Consider the following 25023-nt stretch of genomic DNA (forward strand, 5'->3'; position numbering starts at 1 on the left):
TATGTATTATTTATCCCATCATATCTACCAAGCGGTACCATATTATAAAGAAAAATGCTAGATGTACACCTTGTTTACACTCTTACTTAAAATTTTTCCAATTTCTCTCATTAATTGCAAAAATACCCATGATAAGAAATAAATATCTAGTTGATCAAAGAAAGTTTTATAATTAATAAGGAATGGTGTATACCTTTGAAACATCTACTACTAATAAATGCGGAATTTTTTTTTTTAAATAATACTAAGTAAAATAGATGTACATACATGCCCATACATATATGCACAAAATAAACAGATTTAAAAATAACATAAATAAAATGCAACATTCTTACTTAAATAACTGAGTCAAACTTAAATAGAATACTGTCAAACAATCCACTTAAAAGTTTGCATGCAATAAAAATAGTACTAAAATTCACCACTGACAAACATAAAAGAAACAGAGTTTTTAAAAATTCTTAAAAATATCCATAAAGACTCAGCCGGCGATCACGGGGGATCACTACATGTCCGCTCATACGTCCTCACCACCGGTAGGAACTACATCTTCCTTTACGTACTCATCTGCACCATATAAGTGTAGTGAGCCTAGAGGCCCAACATACTAACATAACAAGGGTTTAAAATAATTTAAATCACTGGAATACTAATACATAACATATACATGAATGAGCATGCTTAAAAATCATGAATCATGACTGAAAATCTTGCTTAAACTTGATCTTATATATAATCATATATTACATACATAAACATTGTTGAGCATAACATTTTCTAACATCGCATGGTCATATCCGTAGTGTAACCTTAAACTTAAAAGTTCGACTGATCAGTCTCTTAGAACCAACGTACGCGGCGGTGACGAATTACCTCTTACTGGTAGTAAACTACCCTTAAATTGACAGTAAACTGCCCTTAACATGTGGGGACTGGTCCCCCTTAAATTGTCACAATACTTCAACTTCTAACATAAAATTATTTTCTAGCTCAACCTTAAACATTAAATCATGCCATAAAATTATTTCATGAATGCATGCACTGAAAATATGTCCGTAATATATATTTAATTAATTTTTCATAATATAATATACTTATACTTAAAATAGACTTTATGCATAAAAATAATTAAATATATATCCCGGACTTATTTATTTTTCATGGGTTGGTCCAGACTGCTGGTCACTCACTCTAAGCTCATTAAACTTAAATAAAAGCCCAATAATCATTTCTTAGCCCAAATAACTTAATTAAACTTAATTGGGCCTAAATAAAAATATTTAAGCCCATTAACTTAATTAAGCCCAATAAAATTCTAGACTGGCCCAAAAATCCACTGACTGGCCCAAAAATCCACTGACTGGCCCAAAAATTCTCATGGGCTCCCAAGCCCATAAAATTATTGGGCTAACTTAAATAAATTATTTAAAGCCCAAATAAAATTATTTGGAGGCCCAAATAATTTTCTAACTAATTAATAAAAGCCCAAAACCAATTAATCTCTTAATTAATTAAAAATTAAAATACTCGAGCCCGGCCCACCTAACCCGGACCCGGACTCACTTGAACCGTCCCTAAACTCTACTGACCCGACCCTGACCCCAAGACCCGACCCAGCACCCAGCCCCAGCCCCAGCCCAAAACCCGTACCCCCCCTCCCTACTCCCTTCGGCTGCGCGAGCAGCAGCCCTTTCAGGGCTGCTGCCGCCTTGCTCCGGCCATGGCCGGCCGGAGCGCCGCCGGCTGGACCTTCCCAAGGTCCTGCCGGTCCTAACCTACCATGGCTCGGTCCCAGCCATGCCCCATACAGCAGGACCGAGCCCCTCTTCCAACAACCCTAAACTGTGCACCCCAAGATAACCAGCTGAGATGGCTTCGTTCCTAGCCCTTCCTGGTTCGATCCCACTGAGCCAAATGACTCCTAGGACCCTCACTCACACCCTTACACGACCAGCAGCAGTCTGGTCCCTCCCATGGCTGAAAAACGTGGCTATGTCCAAGCAAACAAGCAAAAACATGAATAAAAACATGACTAAACATGCATGCTTCAAATTTCCAGATTTTCTAACGTAAAAATCGTGGTGATTCTGATGAAAAGAGATTTAATAGCTTATATAGTGTAGAAGAAAAGGAATCAAACATGCCTTTATAATTGTTTGAAGTAGGTTGATGCGTATAAGGGCTCCGGGACGACGAACGGACCAAAAACTCGATAAATCTTCAAAGAACGAGTTGATCGGCTATGGAGGACTATTTTTCTGAGATGGAGGCGTGAAGAGGGTTTGGAAGAAGGTGGGAGTCGGCTGATTAGGGTTGAGAGATAGGGTAGGTTTGTTTTAAATTTGATAAATAGAATTAAAATAGGATATTAACTAATTTAGAAATAAAATCATACCTAATTAAATATTTAAAACTCCATAATAACTTAATAATTCTGATAACACAACCCAAATCCCGAAATATAAATTTAAGGGATTTTTAAAATTTAATAAAAGTCATTAAAATGACTTATTTTGGCTAAAAATAAACCCTTAAATAAATATATAACTAAATACTAAATTTTTCTTGACAAAATACCTTAAAATATTATTTTAAGGCTCATAAAACTCATAAAATATTTTTGGCTAAATATTTTGGTATCTCGTCCGTCCACGGTCCCGTCTACGCGATCAAAACAATTAATTTCCATAAATCATGAAAAATCACTAATTATGGGTTAAATGCTTAAAAATAACTTAAAACATGCACACATAATTTCACATAATTATTTAACCCATAATCTAAAATTCTAAATAAATAAAATCCCTAATTATGCATGCGAATTTACGTGCTAAAAATACTGGGTGTTACAACCTTAGTTTACACCGAGGTGTACATCTAACATTACTCTATTATAAAAGAACATACTAGAGATCCACTTAAGAATAGAAGGATAATATGTTAAGATTTTTTAAATATATCAGGAAACAATTCTGAGAATTGGAGCGGAAGTATTTTGATTTTCGGATTCCATAAATAAAAAATGGTCGCTATAATAGGAAATTTGTATTTGTTATATAGAAGGAATGTTAATCAAATCAAAACCCCATAACAATTGGAGTCTTTTCAGAACCAAAACCTACTACTATAAATACCCAATTCCCAAAACTAACTAGAGTCTTACGCCTTCCAAAAAAAAAAAACTAGTCTCTTACGTGAAAACCCGTCAAAGATTTGCATGAACTTTTGGTGCATGAACTTTTGGTGAATTGATTTTGAAGATGGATCCGTATTTCCGTACTGAAGACGATGATAGTTGTGAAGAATACGAAGAGTACTTTCATACGCTGTTCCCGCCATATAAAAGCAATTGTCCACCTTGGCCGCCGTGGATCGCAGTTTCCCGATCATGAAGTCACCAACCAACTCTCAGCTTCAGCCGCGGACGCCGGAATCTCCACATACGGTGTCGGAGGACATCATGAAGAGGTTGGATGAAGTTGACGAATTCTTTGAGTTCAAGACTCCCACTATTTGGCTACATCAAGAGGAAGAAGATCTAGAACAGACGATGTCATCACCACATGATCATCAAGGAACAGCGGTGAAGATCATGTGGGAGAAGACGATGGACTTTTGGGTGAGACGACAACTGCTTAGTGTCTTGGATTCAAGATCTGCTGAGTTTAGAACATGTCGTCGAAGAGTAATAGGGATTCGAGAGTTGATGGAATATGTTGTGGATTTCTTTGTAAAAGGCCAATATTGAATAATATATTAGATCATGTGTGCAGGAACATTACCAAGGATTTACACCCGATGTTTATGTTTTTTTTTTACAACGATGTCTCAGGATTTTCAATATGATAATGTGAATACTAATTTGTTTATAAGAAAAAAAATTCTTACTCATTTGTTTTTAGCGTTGCAAATACTATAAGATCCTTTTTAATTAGTATTTTATGGTGGGTTTGGAAATCTCGCAATTTATGGCTATTTGAACAAAAGTGGACCACCGAACTTGAGATTATTTTCAGATCTAGTACTGCTGAATGGATTGAATTTTCGACACAACCATAAACTATTGGAGGTTCTAGCCGTCTGACTTTAATTTACTTCTTAAACATCTAGCTTTGTGATGTTGTTTTAAGGATATGCTCTGGTAGCATATTATTTGTTATTATTATTAGTGCTTGGTTGTATTGGTCTCTTTCTAGAGATTAGTTATAGTCCAGTAGAAGATTTTCTCATAGACCAGTATTTGGTTTTGTTCTGAGATTTAGTAACTTTCTGTTATTTAGTTTTGCTGATCTTGGTTGTATTTTTTGGTTCTTGGGATTATTCTTATATCCCTTTTTTCCTCTGGTTCGTTGTTAATACCAGTTGAACTCTGGGTTAGTAGACATTGTACATTGCTCTTTTTGATTTATAATATTGAACTATTGTTTCTGGAAAAAAAATTAGTATTTTCCGGATGGATTTTCAATATGATGTGCAAGATCCTGAGTTTAGCTTGAATGCAACTTTGAATTTGTTTTTAACATTTTTTAATTTTTAATATATAGAGGCCAAAACGTTTCTGAAATTAAATACAAAGCTGAACAATGCATTCATCTAAATACAAATTAAATACAAAGATATGTTATTCTTTCTATTCGTCTGCCTAAATATAATGATTCCCATTTCCAAGAACTTCACCTCTCCAGGATTCCACTCTTTCAGCTCGTGAATTTAAGCGGCTATAGTATTAATGCTTAATTCCTTGTTTTTTGCGAGCAAAGATTTCCAAGAAAACAATTTTCCTTTTAAATATTTAAAGAGTTTTTGGATGATCTTATTAAAAATATTTTAAATTTGATTTCTTATAATCTGTTTCATTAATCATTACCTTATGGTTGTAAAGTATTATTTTGAAAAGTTGTATGTTGTGAGATAATCTAACAAATCTTTTATATTTGGAATTGGTCTACCTTGTCATATTTACATTTGAAAGTAATATATTTGATATAAAAAGTAATATTATATATGGATAATCTAAATAGGAAATCTGTGTCAAAAAATTGACTGACAAGTTCGTTTCAAATTAATTTTAGTATATTTAAAATTTTATAAACTTAACACTTGAAATGTTTGAATAAAATATTATTATATTTGAGATTATAAAAACTTTTTATCAAGATAATTACCAAAAAATATGATATCATAAAAATCACAAAATTAGACTAACTTTTGAGTGAAGTCATATTTGATCCATCGAATGAAAAAATATTATTTTTTATGTCAAAATTATTAATTTTTATTATATATACAAGTTTTGTGATACGGTGTTACATACCATAAAAATAATGCATATATAATATCATTTGACGTTATATTAATAATGTATACGTACGATCGTTTGACATTATTGCAGCGTTTGGTTGGCAGGATAATGAGGGATTCTTGCGAATAGTCCGGCGTTTCTCTCGTTTTTTACCTTTCCTATGATAACCTGGGGCCCGTGATAAATGCACTATTCACGCTTGAAAACATGGGAATTAAATCCCTAACAAAACCCAAGAATTATTGTCCTACTCTGAACAGTGATCTTGATAATATGGGTGGTTTACGTAATTACCCTTTGCCCTACCTCTCCTTATATCATCATTTCTCTCTCATTTTTTTCTTCCACACGTGAAATCACAGCCGCTGTTACAATGGAGCTTGCTTTATCTTTCGAATCCTCCTACGGTAGGTTAACTTTATCCCATGAATCCATTTTTTATGTACAATTTTTGTGCTAATTTTTTCATCCTTCCTCTATCTCTACGAAATTTGGCTACGAATTTGAATTTTTTCAAGAACCTTGTAGACATTGCGATGGCGGAAGGTTCTTTCATATATAAATTACCGAGAAACCCATTATTTGTTTCATTAAAAAATTAATCTCAAATGCAATTTTGTTTGACACAGGTTGAGTACATGTGAATCACTTCCAAACATAACTTGGAATCTTCTTCTAGGAACGGTAATTAATCTTCGTGTTGAAGCATTTAATTTGCACATTGGGCTGCCATTTATGATGTAGAATGATATTGAGATGTATTTTGATTTCACATTATTTCTATATATTCACGTAACCAAAAAATAAAGTTCTCATTTTGGTTTAAATATGCCTTAGTGCAGATGTGGGTATTATGATTGTGATTATGTATTAAGCTTATTATCCGACTAAATTTTTATGTATTGTTGTTGATTGAGTGCGGTGGCCCCCCGATGGACACGAAACGTAGAAAACTACTACTCATTCTTCTGGTTCAACAATTGTTGTTTCGAAACATATTGTTGGTGTGTCTTTTAGTCCGCCAACATAGACTGGTAGCGAGACGGCATCGTGCACCTCGTACCAAGCAGGTGTCGTACAAAATGTCGAACAGAATGAATGCTCAATTGAGCCATTTGAATATGATTATTGAAGCTGGAGATGTTCAATGTTTGGTTAACTTGAGGATGAATCGAAATGCCTTTGGGAGATTGTGTTATCTTTTAATGAACTTTGGAGGGTTAACAGACTCTCGATACGTGCGAGTGCAAGAGAAGGTAGCAATGTGTTTGTCCATATTGGCACATCATAAAAAAAATCGGGTCACGAGTCATGATTACATGCGTAGTGGACATACAATAAGTGCTCACTTTCATGAAGTACTACTTGCGTTGTTGAAGTTACACCCGTTGCTTCTGATAAAGCCTACCCCAGTCGATGCAAATTGCGACAATGAAACTTGGAAATGGTTCGAGGTATGGTTTCAACAATAGGTATTCCATATACTGAATGAAATCAACTGTTGATTCATATTAATGCAATAACTTATTTCAATTTTTTTATGAAGGGTTGCCTAGGTGCGTTGGATGGCACACATATTGGTGCACATGTTCCTGCTAAAGAAAAGGCTAAGTACAGAAACAGAAAAGGAAATATTACGATTAATGTGTTGGCAGTTTGTGATCGAAATATGAACTTCATTTATGCTCTTACTGGCTGGGAGGGATCTGCGGCTGATTCAAGAGTTTTAAGAGACTCCTTGACCCGATCGAATCCATTCAAAGTTCCACGAGGTACTATAAGTACTCGTCATTTTATTTGCTATGAATTTTTTTTGATTCATTCAATAAAAACAACATATTCGAAAATATTTCAGGTTGTTATTATCTGTGTGACAACGGGTACGCTAATACAGAGGGATTTTTGACTCCGTACAGACGAGTAAGGTATCATAGAGATGCTTGGGGAAACCGAGCATCTGCACCACAAGATTACCGTGAGCTATTCAATTGGAGACACTCTCAAGCACGAAATATCATTGAAAGATCATTTGGATTGCTGAAAAAGAGATGGGTCATTCTTCGTAGTCCATCGTTCTATCCCGTGGACGTTCAAAATGATATCATACTTGCTTGTATTCTCTTACACAATTTTGTCCGTACACAAATGCCAGATGATTCGACAGAGGAGTTTGAAGAGGATTTTGGTAGTCCAGTACAAGAGCCAGAACATGATTTCATAAGTACCTTTCAATCATCAAACGAGTGGGACAATTGGAGAGATGGATTTGCAATGTCGATGTGGAACCAATATCATTAACTTAGTTATATTTTACTGTTGTATCGCACAATGAATGTTTATTGTAGGATACGATGTTCATTTTGTTGTTATGCTTGTTATGTCAATGACTTAATGTTTGAGAACTTTCTTGTACTTGAGTTGTTTGAGGTCTGAAATTATTTAATTTTGTATTGTCTCTAACGTTTAGTTCCTACTTTCTCATATCAAATCACATATATTATTCTAATCTTATTTTATTTCAGGACATAATTTGCAGTTGTTCAACCATGAGTAGCGTTGCAATTTCAGGGACCGGTAGTGGGCGAAGTACTAAAGTTGATAAGACAAGACGAGCTTGGAGTGCCCAAGAAGAGGCAGTGTTGATACAATCATTGAAAGAAGTTGTCACAAAGGGTTGGCGAAGTGAAAATGGATTTAGAGCAGGGTACTTGACCCTCTTGGAGAATTCGATGCAGACAGCAATTCCAGGTACCACTTTACGCGGAAATCCTCATATAAATTCAAAGGTTCATGTGTGGAAGAAAACCTACAGTTCGTTGGTAACTTTATTATCAAAAAGTGGAGTTGGTTGGAATGATGCAAAGAATACGATCGATGCAACAGACGAAACTTGGGAAGCAATTGTGAAGGTAACTATATCAAGTACTGTAACAGTGCATTAGTATGTTAAGCTTTTAACCCCTTTCGATTTGTGAATGATGCAGCAAGAACCTAGCTTACGTGCTATGCGACATAAGCAGTGGACACATTACAATGATTGGTGTGATATATTTGGGAATGACCGAGCTACAGGGGATCGAACAAAGGATTACGAGCATGTTTGGCAAAGAGTTCTGACCCTTGAGAGAGAGATATCGCGTGACGACTATTTCCTCAACAGTGAAACAGTTAACCCCATGTCTATGACTGAGGGCTCTATCTCCGACACGCAGAGCCCAACGTCGAAAACTAATGCAGCTGCAACCTCAAAAAGTAAAAAAAGGAAGCAACCAACAGACAAAGATGAGCCCCTCGTTGAAGCTATCAACAATCTCGCTCATATAACCAAGGATACGATGTCACAATTGATTACTGAAATGCATTCCGAAGAGAAACTGTCTGAAATCCAAGATAGGGTATTGGATGCGTTGAAGGGGCTGCACGGGTTCTCGCAGGACGAACAAATGATTGCTGCGCAGTTGCTATTCAACAACCATAATGAGTTAGCACTGTTCAAACGTCTGGAAGACCACGATAGGGTATGCTTTCTAAAGCGGCTGCTGCGTGGTGGGTAAAGCCCTGTGTTTGTTAATTGTTCCATTGTGTTTTTTTATTGGTGAAAAACCATGATGGTGAAAGTGGTTGATGGTTTCCTACTGTTTTTTTGGTTCCAAATTTGAACTTGGATATCCCATGAAGTGTAGTTAAATCACTGTATTCATGGGTAATTTTCATGTGTGGTAGGCACGTATGGTATGAAAATACAATTAAATCCTATCGGATTGAAGTTTAAGTAGCTATTATGTTACAAATATATGTTTATGAATATGGTTTTTGTTAAAAAAGATAATATAGTTGGTGATGCACTTTGCTCACATGAAATTTTTTTCACGATATTGGTAAATAAATATTTCAATCGAGCAAATGTTTTGGTTACAAAATATTTTATAAGATACTAATATTTGCTCAGCTTTTTTTTTTCAAGTGTTCCTGTGAATTATGCAAGAAAAGGCTGATTTTGCTTTCTTTGGACAACTTATGTATGAATCCATGAATGACTCGGTGTGCTATTATAGCAATAGTTTTACTTCAAGCTGGATTCCACAACATAGTTACCACGAGAACCCCCCACAACATACTTAACTTCCCTGCTAATTTTACTGGAGTTGCTAAAACTCAGTTTCCGCCAACAACTCGCATTCCATTTAGTCCACATTTTAATAAAAGGTGCACTCAATTTTTAATTTCATGTCCTTGGATTCATATTACTTAACGACGTACCCATTCGCATTCGAGAAGATCTAAATCGATGAACTCAAATAATTTTAAAGAACAAAGAGCTAAGAGATGGTATGTATTCATAGAGGTTCATATATGTCCAATACTTTCCAAATAGAGTTTGCATTCCTAAAAATAGGTTTTCAAATATAGATACACATGAGATTGAAAATATGTGCACCTATGCACACTGCAAACCGCTAAACATACATACGACATACATGCACGATACAACATTTTACACATATGGAACATACATACACGCTAATGCACACTTCGACATCATCCAAAAGAGTAATAGATATATTCATCCACATTACACAAGTCACGACCGTGGTAAAATTGCGGGATGAAAGTGCAAAACGAAGCTGACACAAGCACACATAACCAATAGTTCAACAGAAGCTAGGAAGTAGAGTCATCAGATGAAATTTCAAAAACTTCAACCTTCTGAGCTTTCTGCTCCTCCGACTTCAGGCTATGGATCTTTTCTTGGATAATTAACTCATGCTTGATGCAAACAGAGTCATTCTGCATCTGTATCGGAGATTGACTAACAGTAGGAGAGTGACACAACTTTTGCTTCTTATGACTCGGTTCTGGAGCATCTTGACATTGCCCAACTTTGACAAGGTGGCCTTCAATATCAAATTCTTCAGAATCACTGCAAACAAAAGTTTCAACATCATCATCAGAGATAAGATCAACCACTGGAACTTCATATTTGCTCGTTACTGTGTCCTCAAAACCTAATTTACTAGCAACAGACATTTTTACGGAAAATAAAACAGGTAACAGAGACAATCACTTTCATTCTTTGTGTTATGAGATGTGGCCTACATATATATGGGGAGAATTTAATGAAGTGTAGTGGCGAACTACTTGCATTAAATTTTATGTGTTTTCAAATCATAAAATCAGAAAATATCATTTGTAGGTCAACACCTACAAAATATTTGACAATCATTCTTTTCACAGTCGTGTAATAAATATGGATATATATGGTTGGGAATGTAATGAATTAAAAAATTAATACGGTTTATATATGCAGCCTCATTGAATGGTAGAATGATGTGGCCTACAAATAAAGAAGCATTTCCATACAAAACAATATTGAATTAGAAATAAATGAACTTATAACACGATAAATGAGAAAGTAAATTGTCACAAACATCGCTGATATCAAATTTAGAACATGTTTGAAATGATAGCTCAGATATTATGATAGATAGATAAGCACACATACCTGATTATGCGCAAAGTGTGCCACACCAAAAACATTTGAGAGACTTGTCCATGGAATCTATAGTGTTCACTGGACAACAAATTATACATACAACTACGGTTCTAAACATAACCAAGTTAGTCTACCACTTATATTAGATAAGTTTGGAAATCAGCTAAAATATAGTACATACGCACAATAATATTATATATGAAAGTCAACTATCACTCCGTTTCATCCATCATCTTGCTTATCTCATCCGATAACTTTTCAATTTTCATACCGAGTTTGCGATTCTCAACAATTAAATCCGAGACTTGTTTTAGTAGGTCACCTAATTTCTTGATCTTCTTTGGCTTCGATGTGGAAGGTTCTGCTGTAGTAGTACTTGAGGAACTTGATTCATTTATATTGGGAACCTCATCATGGTTCCTCATCGTCGATCGGAATGCTTCCTCCGCCCCTTTTTTACTATCATAACCTTGGAAACAAGCCCTACTAAAACCAACAACTTGGTCCTGTGTTTCCTTCCATGTATCGTACACTCCAGGCTTCTTTCCAACAAAAACTACGTAGCATGCCTTTTTGCCCTGGAAAAAAAATAATCAAAGATAATTTATGTTATAAGGAAAAACATATAAAAATTAATCAAGGAGTAAATCAGTTTCAATTACATCAGTCAATTGATATACGTGCTATTGCCACAAGATTATCTTGAAACCAAAATAATTACAACACTAATCAATATGCTAATTAGTAGCCAATCAATCAAATATACATGTACAGACACAAGTGCATCAAACATGAAATAGGTGGAGCATATACACGTTTGAAAGACACCTAGCTTAATGTTTATTCCATCCTCGGTAAGCAAAACAAACGTATATTCACATTGGTTCCCTTTTCAAGATTTACTTATATGAAAGGGTAAACAATTTTATATTTCAAATTTTTGTTGGCGAAGTGAAAATGTCAGCGCATGGGGTAAAGCATGGTAAATGTTTTTCATATCAGAAAAAAAAAATAGGGTTGAAACATAAACAATTTCATCATATTGCTATGAACAACCATTTATTGTAAATAAATGATAAATTAAAAATTCACCATCGCATAGATCTTGAATAGAAGTGAAGGACCAAGTGCTATTGTGAATCAGTCTCCAACGAAGCTTCTATAATGTCGCCCAAGAAAATAACAACAATCCGACCTGCGAGATCTGGATTTCATATAGTTAGTCGGACAGATCAAACGAACTAATGAAAAACGGACATGAAGTGTTCCTATAAGAAGGTCTGATTTTTACCTTGTTTTCGATCGAAGTCCAAGGACTTTGATGCGATTTTTATAGTGTTTTCAAGATTCAGGCGTCATAGCGATGGAGGAGGAAGAATGTATGAAGATCTACGATATTTGGGGATCATGGGTTGAGATAGGTTGTTAGGTAAATAATGTTTGGTCAAGGGATAAATATGGAATATGAAAATATACCTCACTCTTTTATCCACAATATTATCACATTTACCAAACACCTACACCTTACTAACGTAATAATTAATATCCTTATCTGATACATTATTTACCCTATTTTAATCCTAACATTATTTATCACATCACACCTACCAAGTGAAGCATATATATTAAAGCAACCACGTTTTACCTTATATTTTAGATTTTACATAAAAATAAAAATAAATTTTTTTTGCATCAGCTACCTTACACATTCATTAAACTTTCATTTTATGAACATAATATCTTCAAATTTAGGGAATGAAATATCTTTCCTAAAAAATAAAATAGTAATTTTTGTTTTTATCTTACTCTCGTGTCTTCTCCCTCCCTTTTATTCTCGTTATAATAATAATAAAATATTAGAGTAATGCTAAATATACACCTTAGTGTATACCTTAGTTTACATACTTACTTATTAATTACAAAAAATTTTTTGACTAACTAGATATTTATTTTTTATCATGGGTAGTATTGTATTAAATAAAGAAATGAGAGAAATTTTAAGTAAGAGTACTTTAAACTAAGAAGTATACTACCAGGTACACATCTATCATTTTTCAAAATATTATAGTGGAGAGAGAAATAATAATACAAAAACTATATATTTAATGTCTTCCCCAATTTTTTTTTAAATATAATTTTTTTTTATCGAAGAACGCATTCTACAATCCATTATAGCATGAGTTTTTCGTTCACGAGGTCTATTATATATATATATATAATCTTGTTCCCCTGCACATCAGTGTGTAAGAATTTTGTGTGCACCCCGTGATGTTCGCGTGAACATCTAAAATGTTCACGCGAACATCTGATTTTTATTTTTAGATGTTCACGCGAACATCACACGATACACACAAAATTCCTGCACACTGGTGTGCAGTAGATCATGACTATATATATATATATATCATGTAATTTTTCGTTCACAAGACCTGTTCAATTTTTTTAAAATATGTAAAATATAGAGCTCTTGATCGAATAACAAATGCTACAATATAGAATGTGTTTTTCATTCACAAGGTCTGCTCAATTTTTTAAAATATATATATATATATATATATATATATATATATATAGATCGTTGTAGGAATATATTGTGCAAAACTATTACAAAAATTAATAATTATTTTAAAAAATATGGAAGATGGAGAAATATAATTGAAAAATAAAAATATATTATATTATAGGGAAGCTGATGTATTGTGCAGTGAAAAGTAGATATTTAAATTTAATAAAGTAGCTAATTTTATATTTTAGTGTCCCTTATACAAGAACATACTAAGAATTGGAGCGGAAGTATTTTGATTCTCGGATTCCATAAATAAAAAGTGTTCGATATAATAGGAAATTGTATTTGTTATATAGAAGGAATGTTTTTTAAATTTGGTTACACAAAATATTCCCGATAGAACTCTATCATCAAATCAAAACCCCATAAAAATAGGAGTCTTTGAGTGCCAAAACCTACCTACTATATATACCCAAAACTAGAGTCTTACGCCTTCCAAAAAAAAAAAAAAAAAAGCTAGTCTCTTACGTGAAAACCCGTCAAAGATTTGCATGAACTTTTGATGAAAGATCGATTTGATTTTGAAGATGGATCCGTATTTCAGTGAAGACGATGATAGTTGTGAAGAATACGAATAGTACTTTCATACGCTGATCCCGCCATCAGGGGCGGACCCATGTAGGGTCCAAAGGGGGCATGCCCCCCCCCCCCCCCCTCAATTTTTTTTAAAAATTATTAGTATATGCTTATATTAATTTTTTAATAAAATAAAATATGGTAAATGTTAATTTTAAAAAATATTGATGTATTATATGCCAAAGAAATTATGTTTAATAACTCATCAAATAATTGTATAATAAATTATTATGAATTGATGATAATGTTTTAACTTTTTTGGTCGTCTTTTAGTTGATATAAAATGCACATTCATGATTGTTTTTTGAATTGTATAAAATAACGGAGTCAGATTTTTATCTCTATTCAAACTAAAATTTTCTAAGCTCTCTATTTTTTTATGTGTTGAGCTTTTATCTTTTTATTTTTAAAATTGTTCACGGGAATATTGACAAAATTGACTAAATTTAATGTATAAAAAATAGAAAAAAATAATTAAGTCGCCCAAGCGACCACCCGGGCGGAACAGCACATAGCTCCGTCCGTAATTGTGCCCCCCCGACCAAATTTTTTGGGTCCGCCTCTGCCCGCCATATAAAAGCAATCGTCCACCTCGACCGCCCGTGGATCGCAGTTTCCCGATCAACGCCCAGCTTCAGCCGCGGATGCCAGAATCTCCTCCACATACGGTGTCGGAGGACATCATGAAAAGGTTGGATGAAGTTGATGATTTCTTTGAGTTCAAGACTCCCAATATTTGGCTACATCACCCACCACTTGAGGAAGAAGAACAGATGATGGTGTCGGAAGAGACCGATCCTGAGATGTCATCGCCACATGAAGTAACAGCAAGAGACCAATCCCGAGATGTCATTGCCACATGAAGTAACAGCAAGAGACCAATCCCGAGATGTCATCGCCACATGAAGTAGCAGCGGTGAAGATGTGGGAGGAGACGATGGACTTTTGGGTGAGACAACTGCTTAGTGTCTTCGATTTGAGATCGTTGTGTTTAAAACATGTCGAAGAGTAGTAGGGATTCGAGAGTTGATGGAATATGTTGTGGATTTCTTTGTCAACAATATTTCAGAATTAGATGTGTGTATGAACATTACTATGGATTTACCGGATGTTTTTTTCTCTTTTCTTTTTTCCAGTGATATATCGCGATTTTCAATATAACGTGAATACTAATTTGTTAAGAAAAAATTCATAATCACAGGTTGAAAACACTACATTAATACACAAATATCGTTATTTTAAAATATAAGTGGGTTATTATGCATAAATATACATAAGAAGCATATATATTTGATTGTATGTGGAAGGGGATATTTATCTCGATGTAGTATAAAAAAAAAAAAGACTACCAAGTAAAGCTTTGCAAGAGGGAGATTATGAACCTAACATATATTTAGCTGTCCAAAAAAGTTACCATTCAGGAAATACACCTACAACTAGAAACTTCTACAAATTTATCCACAAAATGTCCATACAAGATGCAGACTGTGAATGATAAATTGTCACTTCCACACCATGGAAAACCTTACCAGCTGCAACTTCTCAGATAAACAAGTGTCTGAAATCGCCATTAGCAAGTTGGCAAACACGGTTGTAGCAAACTGTGTCTGCGGAAAATAAGGAACCCGCAAGATCTAAGAAGAGGGAACGGAGCCAATCATTAAACTAAGATGAAGCAAACAAAAACAACACAAATGACTTGTATGGTTAAAATTCTGGGTATGTTATTAGATCCATGGTTCTTAAGCAAATTACTATCCTGATCATCTTGAGCCATTTCTTTTCTACACCCACTATTGTGCAAAAATCATATTCATAAAATTGCAAACAGAGTTAAAGAAGCTTGACGCATGGCCTACGTTGATAGAACACAGTCAAAAGATACTAAATCGAGCAGAGAAAACTCGAGGTTGCATTGGTAACCACACTTGTTTATTAACTCCTGACCCCCAGAAGTATGAATTTTAGCAACATCCAAATATTTTTAGCTGTGATATTTACCAACAGAAATTTGGGGCAGAACCACTTATGTTAGAAATATTCTTGTAGATACTTTCAATATTTGTATAGATCTCCCATTATCTTTCTATCTTATCTCTTAGGTGGTTTCCATGTAAACTGTATTGTAAGTTAGGGAGTTATCTTGTGTAAGCCGCCGCCGCCGCCTATCCAACTGTCACCACCTTCCCTCCGCCCACTCAAACCGTCCCACCACCAACGATCCCTCCTTTGATCTCCATTAACACTACTACTCAAATACCCCTCAAACTCACGTCCTCCAACTACCCAGCATGGCACCTTCAATTCCGTTCACTTCTCATCGGTTACGATCTTATGGGCTTTGTTGATGGCTCTAATCCCTCCCCACCGCCCACTCTCAATCAAAACGGCGTCACCATCCCCAATCATGCCTACTCACTATGGGTACGTCAGGATCAACTTCTACTCAACGCCATAACCGGCTCTCTCACGCCCACACTCATCCCCTTTATTGATGCATCTACCACCTCGCTTGTTGTTTGGTCAACACTGGCCAACACTAGGTGACTTGATTGATGGCATTACCATTGCCTATATGCTAGTAAGCAAATCTTGCATTCTTTTCATAGCATCATTGGGATCAAACACAGTCTCTCACATTGATTATCATGAGCATTAAAAAAATTTCACCAACTATAACAGACTCAAATATCCAAATGTGCAAGTAAACAAGTAATAGCAAAAACTCAGAAAAATGAATAAAATCCGCATACCAAGAACATCGCCAAAGTTGGTCCACATCTCAGCTCGAATGGACTGGTTGCTGTCAGCGACGCTGATCACCTCAACGAAAGTGGAAAGAGAGCCAGGAGGGTCCCCTTTGACAACCAATTGCTACTCATCAGTTGATTTCCCCACCACAGAGCCACCGCCATCAGATTTCAGCACCTGAATCATCGCCCTCACCCTCCGCCCCACGCATCCGCAACAGATCTGCGTTCACAAATACAGCAGGATTCGAAGTGTCCATTTCCTACAACTAGGGGTGCAAATGAACTGAACATGTTCGTGAGCTTTACGAGCCCGCTCGATAAATATTTGATTCGTATTCGAGCTTATCGAACTCGAACCGAATTCGAACATGTTCGAAATTTTTTTCGAGCCGAGCTCGAGCCGAAATTACTCTGTTCGATAGTTCGCGAATAGTTCGCGAACCTTAATATTTAATTAATATAATATAATTATATAATAAATATATATACATTTCGAATTTTTCGAGCTTTTCGAAGCATAATATCCGAATAATTCACGAATAGATTCGAATATTTCGAACCGAACTCGAACTCGAACTCGAACTTCATTTCGAGCTGAGCTCGAGCCAAAATATTTAAAATTATCGAACTTCGAATCGAGCTCGAACTCGAATATACTCTTATCGAGCCGAATTCGAGCCTTAAAATTTTATCATTATTCGGCTCGATTCGGTTCGTTTGCACCCCTACCTACAACCACCCCAAAACACCACGGTTCAGTCAGAGAAATTACACATAACAGAGGAATTGATGATTGATACGAACAAAAATGTACCAAAAAACCAGGGATTCAAAATTTCAAAGGTATCTTCTCAAATCTCACATTGCGTATCAAATTTGAAAGGGGAGTGAGCGCGTGCGTTTAGCAAGCTTGGGAAAAATGGCGGTTAATATTCCCGCTTTGGGAAATGATCCGCTAGGCCCAATTTCTTCGCTTGCAAAGTCCAGCCTGCTTGCACTTGTCCACGGACCACAATTAATATATTGATTCGGCCCAGTGATTTATCTTTATTGGACAGGATAAATTAATAATAAATAGTTAAATGAAAATTTAATAGGATAGAAGGTACAGCAGAGAAGGGGTTAGTCTATGCTACATCGAAAGTGTTTCTCCCCTTATTTCAATACCATTAAATCACGTGGGACCCATATATTTTTATGAAAATTGACACATGTTTTGATGATCCAATGGTTGATATTTGACCACATCATGGGGGAGAAGTACTCCAGGTGTAGCATAGAATAATCCCAGCAGAAGATGATAGATAGATAGATAATACGATGTTTGTTTTGATTTTGGAAGATTGGATTATAATGTAGGACATTACAAAGTGTTATCTTGGTTTCAAAGTTGTATTAAAATTGTGATCTTCCACAAGAAAATATGTAAGATCCTGAGTTTAGCTTGATCGAGCTTGAATGCAACTAGAATTTGTTTTTTAACATTTTCTGAATTTTTAATATAGGCCAGAACGCGTCTGAAATTAAATACAAAGCTGAACAATGCATTCATCCAAATACAAATTAAATACAAAGCATGCGATTCTCTCTTTTCGTCTGCCTAAATATAATGATTCCCATTTCCAAGAACTTCACCTCCAAGATTCCACCCTTTCAGCTCGTGAATTTAAGCGGCTAGCAATGCTTAATTCCTTGTTTTTTGCAGCAGTGTTTCTGGACTCTTTCTTCACGTTATTGAATTTTCTTTCGATCCGCCGATGCTTTTGCTGAGTTCTTCCATTCCCAACAGCAGCTTTTTCACATTCAAGTCTACTTGCAGAAAGGTTATTATCAGGCCCATCAGTTAGTGTGCTCTCGACAGAACCAAGGAAACAATTGGTTGAATGGCTAGTTTCTGGCTTGGTTGGGGACATAGAGTTAGCATTGCAGTTTTCTGATAATGGTTCTTTGCCAACGCAAACTTGTTCGTCCTGATCACTCACCTCATTGGCTTCAAGAATTACACGTCCCAATGAGCCATGATGGGCATCTTCATCTGAAGGCTTCAAATGCAGTGCACGACCGGCATCTGGTACCGAATCTTCTCTTGCTCTCAATGTTTTCATGACAAGAGTTTTGAGGAAATTCATGACTTGGACCACATACATCAATGCTGTCAAAGGATCGGACATCTGTAGGTAGCATATAATTGTCAGGTTTGGATCCCAGTACTATATAAAGTCCACCAGTGAAGAGGGACAAATAAACGAAACCATAAATTGCCCATCTATCGATTTTTATTGCTTACATGAGTCATATTGGGTGCAAAAACCATGGCAACGTTCCGTGCATTCATTTTGTTGAGATATTCAAGCTGAGCAACATCAGCCATCAGGTTGATTGCCCAGTCCAGTAGTGCTGATTCTGTCGGAGGAAGGAGACTAACAAGATGAGAGCACTCATCTTCTGATTGAGCCAGCATTACCTGTTCTGGGGAAAGGGAGTCCAATATCGCTCTAGGGAGTTCTCTAAACCAAGCCTAAATAGCAACACCGCTAAGAATTAATTACATATCCGATAAAACTACAAACTCAATTTTTCATAAATACACGAAGGGACATCTTTTAAGACACACAAATAAAGAGAGACATGGACAGACATTGGGAGATTGGTTCCTGTGCCTCGTACAAATAAGGAACCGAAAAGAAAGAAGAAAGAAAAGAATGAATCCTGGTCCTGGATGCTGTGGTATTTAAAGTTGGGGATTTGATTCAGCTTGATATCATTTAAAAATCTCTAAACCCGAACTTAAAAGCAAACAAAATGAAGGATTGGTACCTTAATCAGGCCTGCTAAGCAATGCACATCAATGTTTTCTGGAATCATTCCATTATTTAGTTGTTCCCGGACATACTCTTCCTGGCCATTCTCTGCATTAATCCTGAAGATTCCTTCTGACTGCGAAATTGAAAAACAGAGATATATGTCTCAAAACTAACAAGATAACACTTTCTCCAATTTCCATGTGTCCCAATATACAGAGGGAAACAAAATACCTGCAAGCCACCTTGTGAGTACAAGCGTCTTTGCATCATCAAGAGTATAGTAGGAACACAATTACCTCTGGAGTCAAAAGACAGCTGCATCGACTCCGTCGAAACTCCAAAAACCCTTGTACTGTACACAGTAATATCAAATTATAGTCGATCTGATGGAATAATCATACGCACGCATTCTCTTCTTTTCTCTTGTTTTGTTCATATAATTTATAAATCCCATCACTTGTACGATACACTATCAGAATATATTCAAGGATGAGCGGAGAAAATAGTCCACGGTCTCCCTTGTTGCTATTTTCTTAGGAAAACAACTAAATCCATGAAGGAGACATTAAGAAACCAGAACTTTCAAACGACGCAATAGTGTTTGATTTCCAATTACTCAATTCCGATATTCCATTTTAACTAAAACAAGATAGTCATAATGTCATGTGACAGCTCATCTAAACTACAGCAGGCTTCGCAAAATTTATGATTTCAAAGTCTTAACTTGGGAATTGGTTATAGTACTATGACCCGTTATTGAACCATTCGAACCAAACACTGTAAGATTCTACAATTCAATACTTTGCACATAAACTGCGAGAAAAAAAGTGATAAAAAACCATTTGTCACAATGACAAGGAAAGAATATGCAGGTAGAACATTTAAAACTTACCCAATTCACCAATATAATTTCCCAAAAAGAGACATAAAAATGCAGTGATTTACATTACGTGTAGCTTCTACCACACAGAAAACATAATTCAAAACTAGCGAAATCCCATCTTGTAGAGAAACAAATGGAAATCATGAAAAAACCAGAACATGAATTTCAAGAAAATAAAAAACCAATACACAGAGAAAAAAGAAAAAAAGACTGACCTAGCACTAGGTGGCCTTCTGGGAACTTCAGGTTCAAACTCAACCGGCAGACCAAGAAACCCATCAAACCTATCAAAAGTAACATGAGCAACATGCCTCACATTGGTAGGCACCCCAATCTCCATTAGCTGTTCTTCAAGCTCACAGCTTGTATTTCGACAACCCACCAAAGATCTCCTGAAAACAGTCACCAAAACTGCCAGAACAGAGAGCTGGTCCCCCTTCTCTCCTCCTCCTACTCCGAGTATTTGTGTACCAGTATTATAGTTATCACTACAATTATTATTTCTCCTGTACAAAGCTACAGGGTTAAGAAAGGTTTGTTGGGGCAAAGCATCATTGTTTGTAGGTGCTACACATGTAATGGAGCTTGAGTGTGAAGGCAGCATTACTGTCATTTTTTTAACCTTTTTCGATGGCAACCGCGTGTACAGTGTTTTTCAAGATTGGATTTTTATGGGCTGAAATGGAATGGATTTGTTAGGTGTGTGCGGGGTTTCTGGTCTTGTCTTTAGTGTGGGATCGGTTGGTGGACTAGGAGAAAGACGATAATTAATGGAGGTTTCTTGGTATATGGGTGTAAATGCTTGAGAATTTGGTTTAAGAGTGGAGTTGGATTCAAGTAAAGATTTGTGGAAGGTGAGAATTCTACATCATCATTCATCATCATATACCCTTTTCTTTCCTTTGTTTTTTAATAATATAATATAATTTTCTCGTGCTTTCGGTATTCTCAAAGAGATAAGTAATAATTATCCAAACTTAGCTTAAATATTCCGTAATTCTTACCACATAATTGGTACTCAATATTGGCAAATACTCTTGTTATGTTATTGATTTTCTTGTTAATAATTAAGGGCCTATTTACTTTATATTATTATTCTATTAGGTGGTGTTATTTTTCATATTTATATCTTCATATAAATTTTATCAATGTGATCCTTCTTTAAAAAAAATGTGTTATAATCACACTCTTGCTAAAAACCGAGTAATAGTTAGTGTGTTGGGGGACCCTTCCCAAAAAATAACACTACAAAATGAGGGCGTTAATTAGGTTCTCAAAATGCGCGTGATATCTTTAATGTAAGATTTCTATTTTGTAAGCTTTTGCTTTGTCTAAGGACGACATATCTTTCTTTGTGCAAAGATTTGTCTTCAAATTGAAACACGACAATTTCCCATGCATTTTGGATGGAACTATATTATCCAATCAATATACTTTAAATTTACTAGAAATAGACATTAATGTATAATTTATTTATGTAAAGAGATGTGTGTGTGTGTGTGTATGGGCGTAGTATGTGTCCAAAACAATGAGACCCTAGCAGCGGGACATGTTACATTAATGCGCCAACATAATTTATCCAAGTGAGATTAAACTCCACATAAAGCAATAAATCGCATTAATACTCGTTGGAGTTGTTGGAGCTATTAAGCAATATATATATATATATATAATGGTAAAAATATTGATATTTTTTCTTGAAATTGGAGTGGTTGAAGGCAGGTGTCATTACAAGGTTAATAAGTGCTAGCTACGTGAGAATAATAAGTTCCATTATTACTTTGCGCCTTAATCTTGTACTATATGGATGCCATGTTAATAAATTTTCTCTAGACCCTGTGACATTTTTTTCTCCATAACATATTTTTGTCTAAAACGTAAAGTAATAATCAAGATTATAATTTATAAATATCCGATCTGTCAAAAAGTTTTTTAGTTCATGTGGTGAAAAAACGTGCGATGAAATTTAAAACATTATAAAATATACATTCTAAAATCCACCAGATTTAAAAATTATGTTTGCGATCTATTTCACGTGCGATCAAAACAAAGTTATTTTAAAGTTTTATGAATATTTTTATTAATTAACCAAATAATATATATAATAAAATATAAATATGCAGATATTCAGAGTACGAGAAATGATCAAATATGAATTAAAAAATTTCTAGATATACCATCCATTAGCCCTGCAGTGTATGATGCGCGAGAAGGCGTATATCCGAAACATCCAGACTTCATAATTTGCAGCATCAAAAATTTAAAATGAGAGTTTGATTGATTACATTTAAATTTTGAAAAAATAAATTAAGTTATTTTAACAAATTTAATATATTATTATTTTTATTACTATAGATTTTTATATGACTTATAATATAAGTTCATGAAAAACTCTGTCCGATTGGAAGTACCATGAAAAGGCGTGTGTGTTTTCCGGTCTATCTTTACAACGACTATTTGCGTTTTTTAATGACCAAGTAAAGCAAAAGTAGCCCAAAAACAAAGACATGTATGTGCTTTCTTTCCACCTTCTATACGTTGTCCAATTCATACATGTAACAAAATTTAAACTCCAACAATAAACAAATGAAAGCAAAATACGAATTCCACGCTTTATTATAGGCAAATCGCATCATTTTACGATGTACAACGTTAACATGGAGATTATTTTATTTCCATCCCTTACCCCTTACGCCTTTTTGGTGAATGTAAAATATAGTTCTAATCCATCATTCACTATGGTTTTCAGGATTGTTTTGTCAGTTTAATTTGATCCGTCATAATACCTGCTTATTATAAAGTAAGTCATTTAGTTGAACAGCTTCATTTAATTAATTACAAGTTTTTTTGTAAATAAATAAAAAAGTTGATGAAAGAAAAATACTTGATGTGAATTAGAATAACATAAACAAGAAATATTACAGGGGAAATGTTTGAATATCTGCTGAACATGCTTTTTATATTCAGATTATCTGATATGATTCTAAGCAAGCGGGATTTCGCCATTAACCCTGAGATCGGAGCCACCTTCTCGATTCATACTGCAAGGTAACGAATCTGTAAACAAGATACTAGTTTCAAGAACGATACTTAGAAATGCATGGAACATAAAGAGTACGACAGATTCTGCATCCAAGTTGTTCGATCTACCACTAAAATGAAGATCTACTTGGTGCATTCCAGATATACAGTCATTGTGCTCGGGCCACCGGCTCAAGAGCTTCAACAGTAACCACACTGTTTCCTCTGAGAACCTACAATGGATAGCAGAAGGTAACACAAGACAGTAAGCTCGACATCCTTCAAGTCGTGACAGGAAATGAATGATTCAAAAATTTGGGACTTGAAGGGACTTACCACCATTCCAATATCGGTTTTCTCATCTCCATTCACTTCAACAGTGTTGTCTATCACCAGGTTCATAAACTGATCGAAACCACGAAGGGTTCCGACCACTGTACGGTTGGCATTCAGCTTTACTGCAACAGTTCACAGTTCAACATTGAACAGATACATATATTCGGACAGGGAATGCAAATTAACATTTCACAGAGCACTGGAAATTTTTGTATAATACATAATAGCGAAGGTTCGCGCTAACCACGGCATCTTCATATCAGTGAAGCCATTTCATACAGATTGCACCAACCATAAATGGCGTTTATGCTTAGAAACTGACTATAACAAAATGGCAACATATCTTGACAGTTCGAATTTTCGAATCGTGAAATCAAAGTGAGTATTATACAAAATCAAGTAGTTTCTTCCAACCCATTTTAAATTTAAAAACTTTACGGTGTGTGCTTCTGCTTGCTGTATTGCTTTCTCCCAAAATTGACTAATTCACTTAATCACACACACATTATAAAACTGAATGCACGAAATCCAAGTACGGTACAAAAAGAAACAAAGGTTAGATTTTTCAAAACGACCATAAAACTTCAATGAGACAATAGAGGACTTACTCTGTAGCTTCTTGTCCATGTACCTGCCAGTCAATAGAGAAATTATTTTGCAAGTAATTCGAAAAAACAGATAAGAAATTGCGGTAAATTCCAGATGAAATCGGCTTACTTCTTGAGATCTGGGGGTTGGCCTGATCTGCTCATGGCGAAACACTAACAGAGAATGAGAGTGATGTTGTTGGAAACCCTAATCAGCGAGCGAGGGGAAGAAGTTTCAAATTCGATTTTGTCCTACGATGGGCTGGGCCTCTTGTTCGGACTCCGGAACTTAAAACGGCTTACTTTGGGCTAAATGTCTAATCCATTTTAGATTTGGATGTCATATCTTATTTTTCATTTTAGAAAATCAGTATTTTTGCGTAACTTCAAAGTTTTGCTATTTAAATTACAGGGAAAATTGTTTTTTTAGTTTGATATGTTTATTACTTTGTGATTTTGGTTCTCTATATTTTCAGATTTCAGTTTTAGTCCGCTATATTTATTTTTTTGACAATTTTACTCATTTTTCTGATGTGACGCTGATGTAACACCAATGCAGTGCTGATGTGGAACTGACGTGTGTAGCGCAACGTAAGAATTTTCGAATAAAAAGGACTGAAATTGCCAAAAATCAAAACATGCAGAACTAAAATTGAAATATGAAAACATAGAGAACCGAAATCGCAAAGTGACAAACATAA

The 25023-nt window shown here is 35.2% G+C and overlaps 3 protein-coding genes, 1 long non-coding RNA gene and 1 pseudogene across 7 annotated transcripts; 1 reads left to right on the plus strand and 4 right to left on the minus strand.

Annotated features, from left to right (window-relative positions):
• Positions 1-6384: 6384 nt before the first annotated feature.
• Positions 6385-7600, plus strand: LOC140878125 (uncharacterized). Its single transcript, XM_073281737.1, has 3 exons — positions 6385-6756; positions 6849-7074; positions 7158-7600. Exons 1-3 carry the CDS (start codon positions 6385-6387, stop codon positions 7598-7600), a joined length of 1041 nt encoding a protein of 346 aa, XP_073137838.1.
• Positions 7601-10082: 2482 nt separating this feature from the next.
• LOC140885528 (uncharacterized) lies at positions 10083-12205 on the minus strand. Its single transcript, XR_012150982.1, has 4 exons — positions 12088-12205; positions 11889-12000; positions 10806-11374; positions 10083-10223 (listed from the first exon to the last, which is right to left on the minus strand). It is a non-coding gene; the product is annotated as an uncharacterized lncRNA (long non-coding RNA).
• Positions 12206-15480: 3275 nt separating this feature from the next.
• On the minus strand, positions 15481-16948 carry LOC140885419 (replication protein A 14 kDa subunit B-like; annotated as a pseudogene).
• A 1195-nt stretch (positions 16949-18143) lies between these two features.
• LOC140881320 (rho GTPase-activating protein 1-like) lies at positions 18144-21219 on the minus strand. The gene is made up of 5 exons (XM_073286527.1): positions 20594-21219; positions 19727-19847; positions 19509-19628; positions 18979-19209; positions 18144-18862 (listed from the first exon to the last, which is right to left on the minus strand). Exons 1-5 carry the CDS (start codon positions 20989-20991, stop codon positions 18323-18325), a joined length of 1410 nt encoding a protein of 469 aa, XP_073142628.1. The 5' UTR covers positions 20992-21219; the 3' UTR covers positions 18144-18322.
• A 2029-nt stretch (positions 21220-23248) lies between these two features.
• Positions 23249-24592, minus strand: LOC140883644 (probable small nuclear ribonucleoprotein G). 4 transcript variants are annotated; one of them, XM_073290198.1, is made up of 5 exons: positions 24453-24592; positions 24344-24366; positions 23736-23857; positions 23529-23632; positions 23249-23419 (listed from the first exon to the last, which is right to left on the minus strand). In XM_073290198.1, the coding sequence occupies exons 1-4, from the start codon at positions 24485-24487 to the stop codon at positions 23570-23572; spliced, it is 243 nt and encodes an 80-aa protein (XP_073146299.1). In that variant the 5' UTR covers positions 24488-24592; the 3' UTR covers positions 23249-23419; positions 23529-23569. The 4 variants fall into 4 exon arrangements, with proteins under 4 accessions (XP_073146299.1, XP_073146297.1, XP_073146298.1 ...); XM_073290196.1 differs by having other exon boundaries at positions 23249-23435; XM_073290197.1 differs by having other exon boundaries at positions 23249-23449.
• Between the last annotated feature and the right edge of the window lie 431 nt (positions 24593-25023).

The sequence above is a fragment of the Henckelia pumila genome, chromosome 2 (assembly GCF_033568475.1).
Source record: "Henckelia pumila isolate YLH828 chromosome 2, ASM3356847v2, whole genome shotgun sequence".
Classification (NCBI taxonomy): domain Eukaryota; kingdom Viridiplantae; phylum Streptophyta; class Magnoliopsida; order Lamiales; family Gesneriaceae; genus Henckelia; species Henckelia pumila.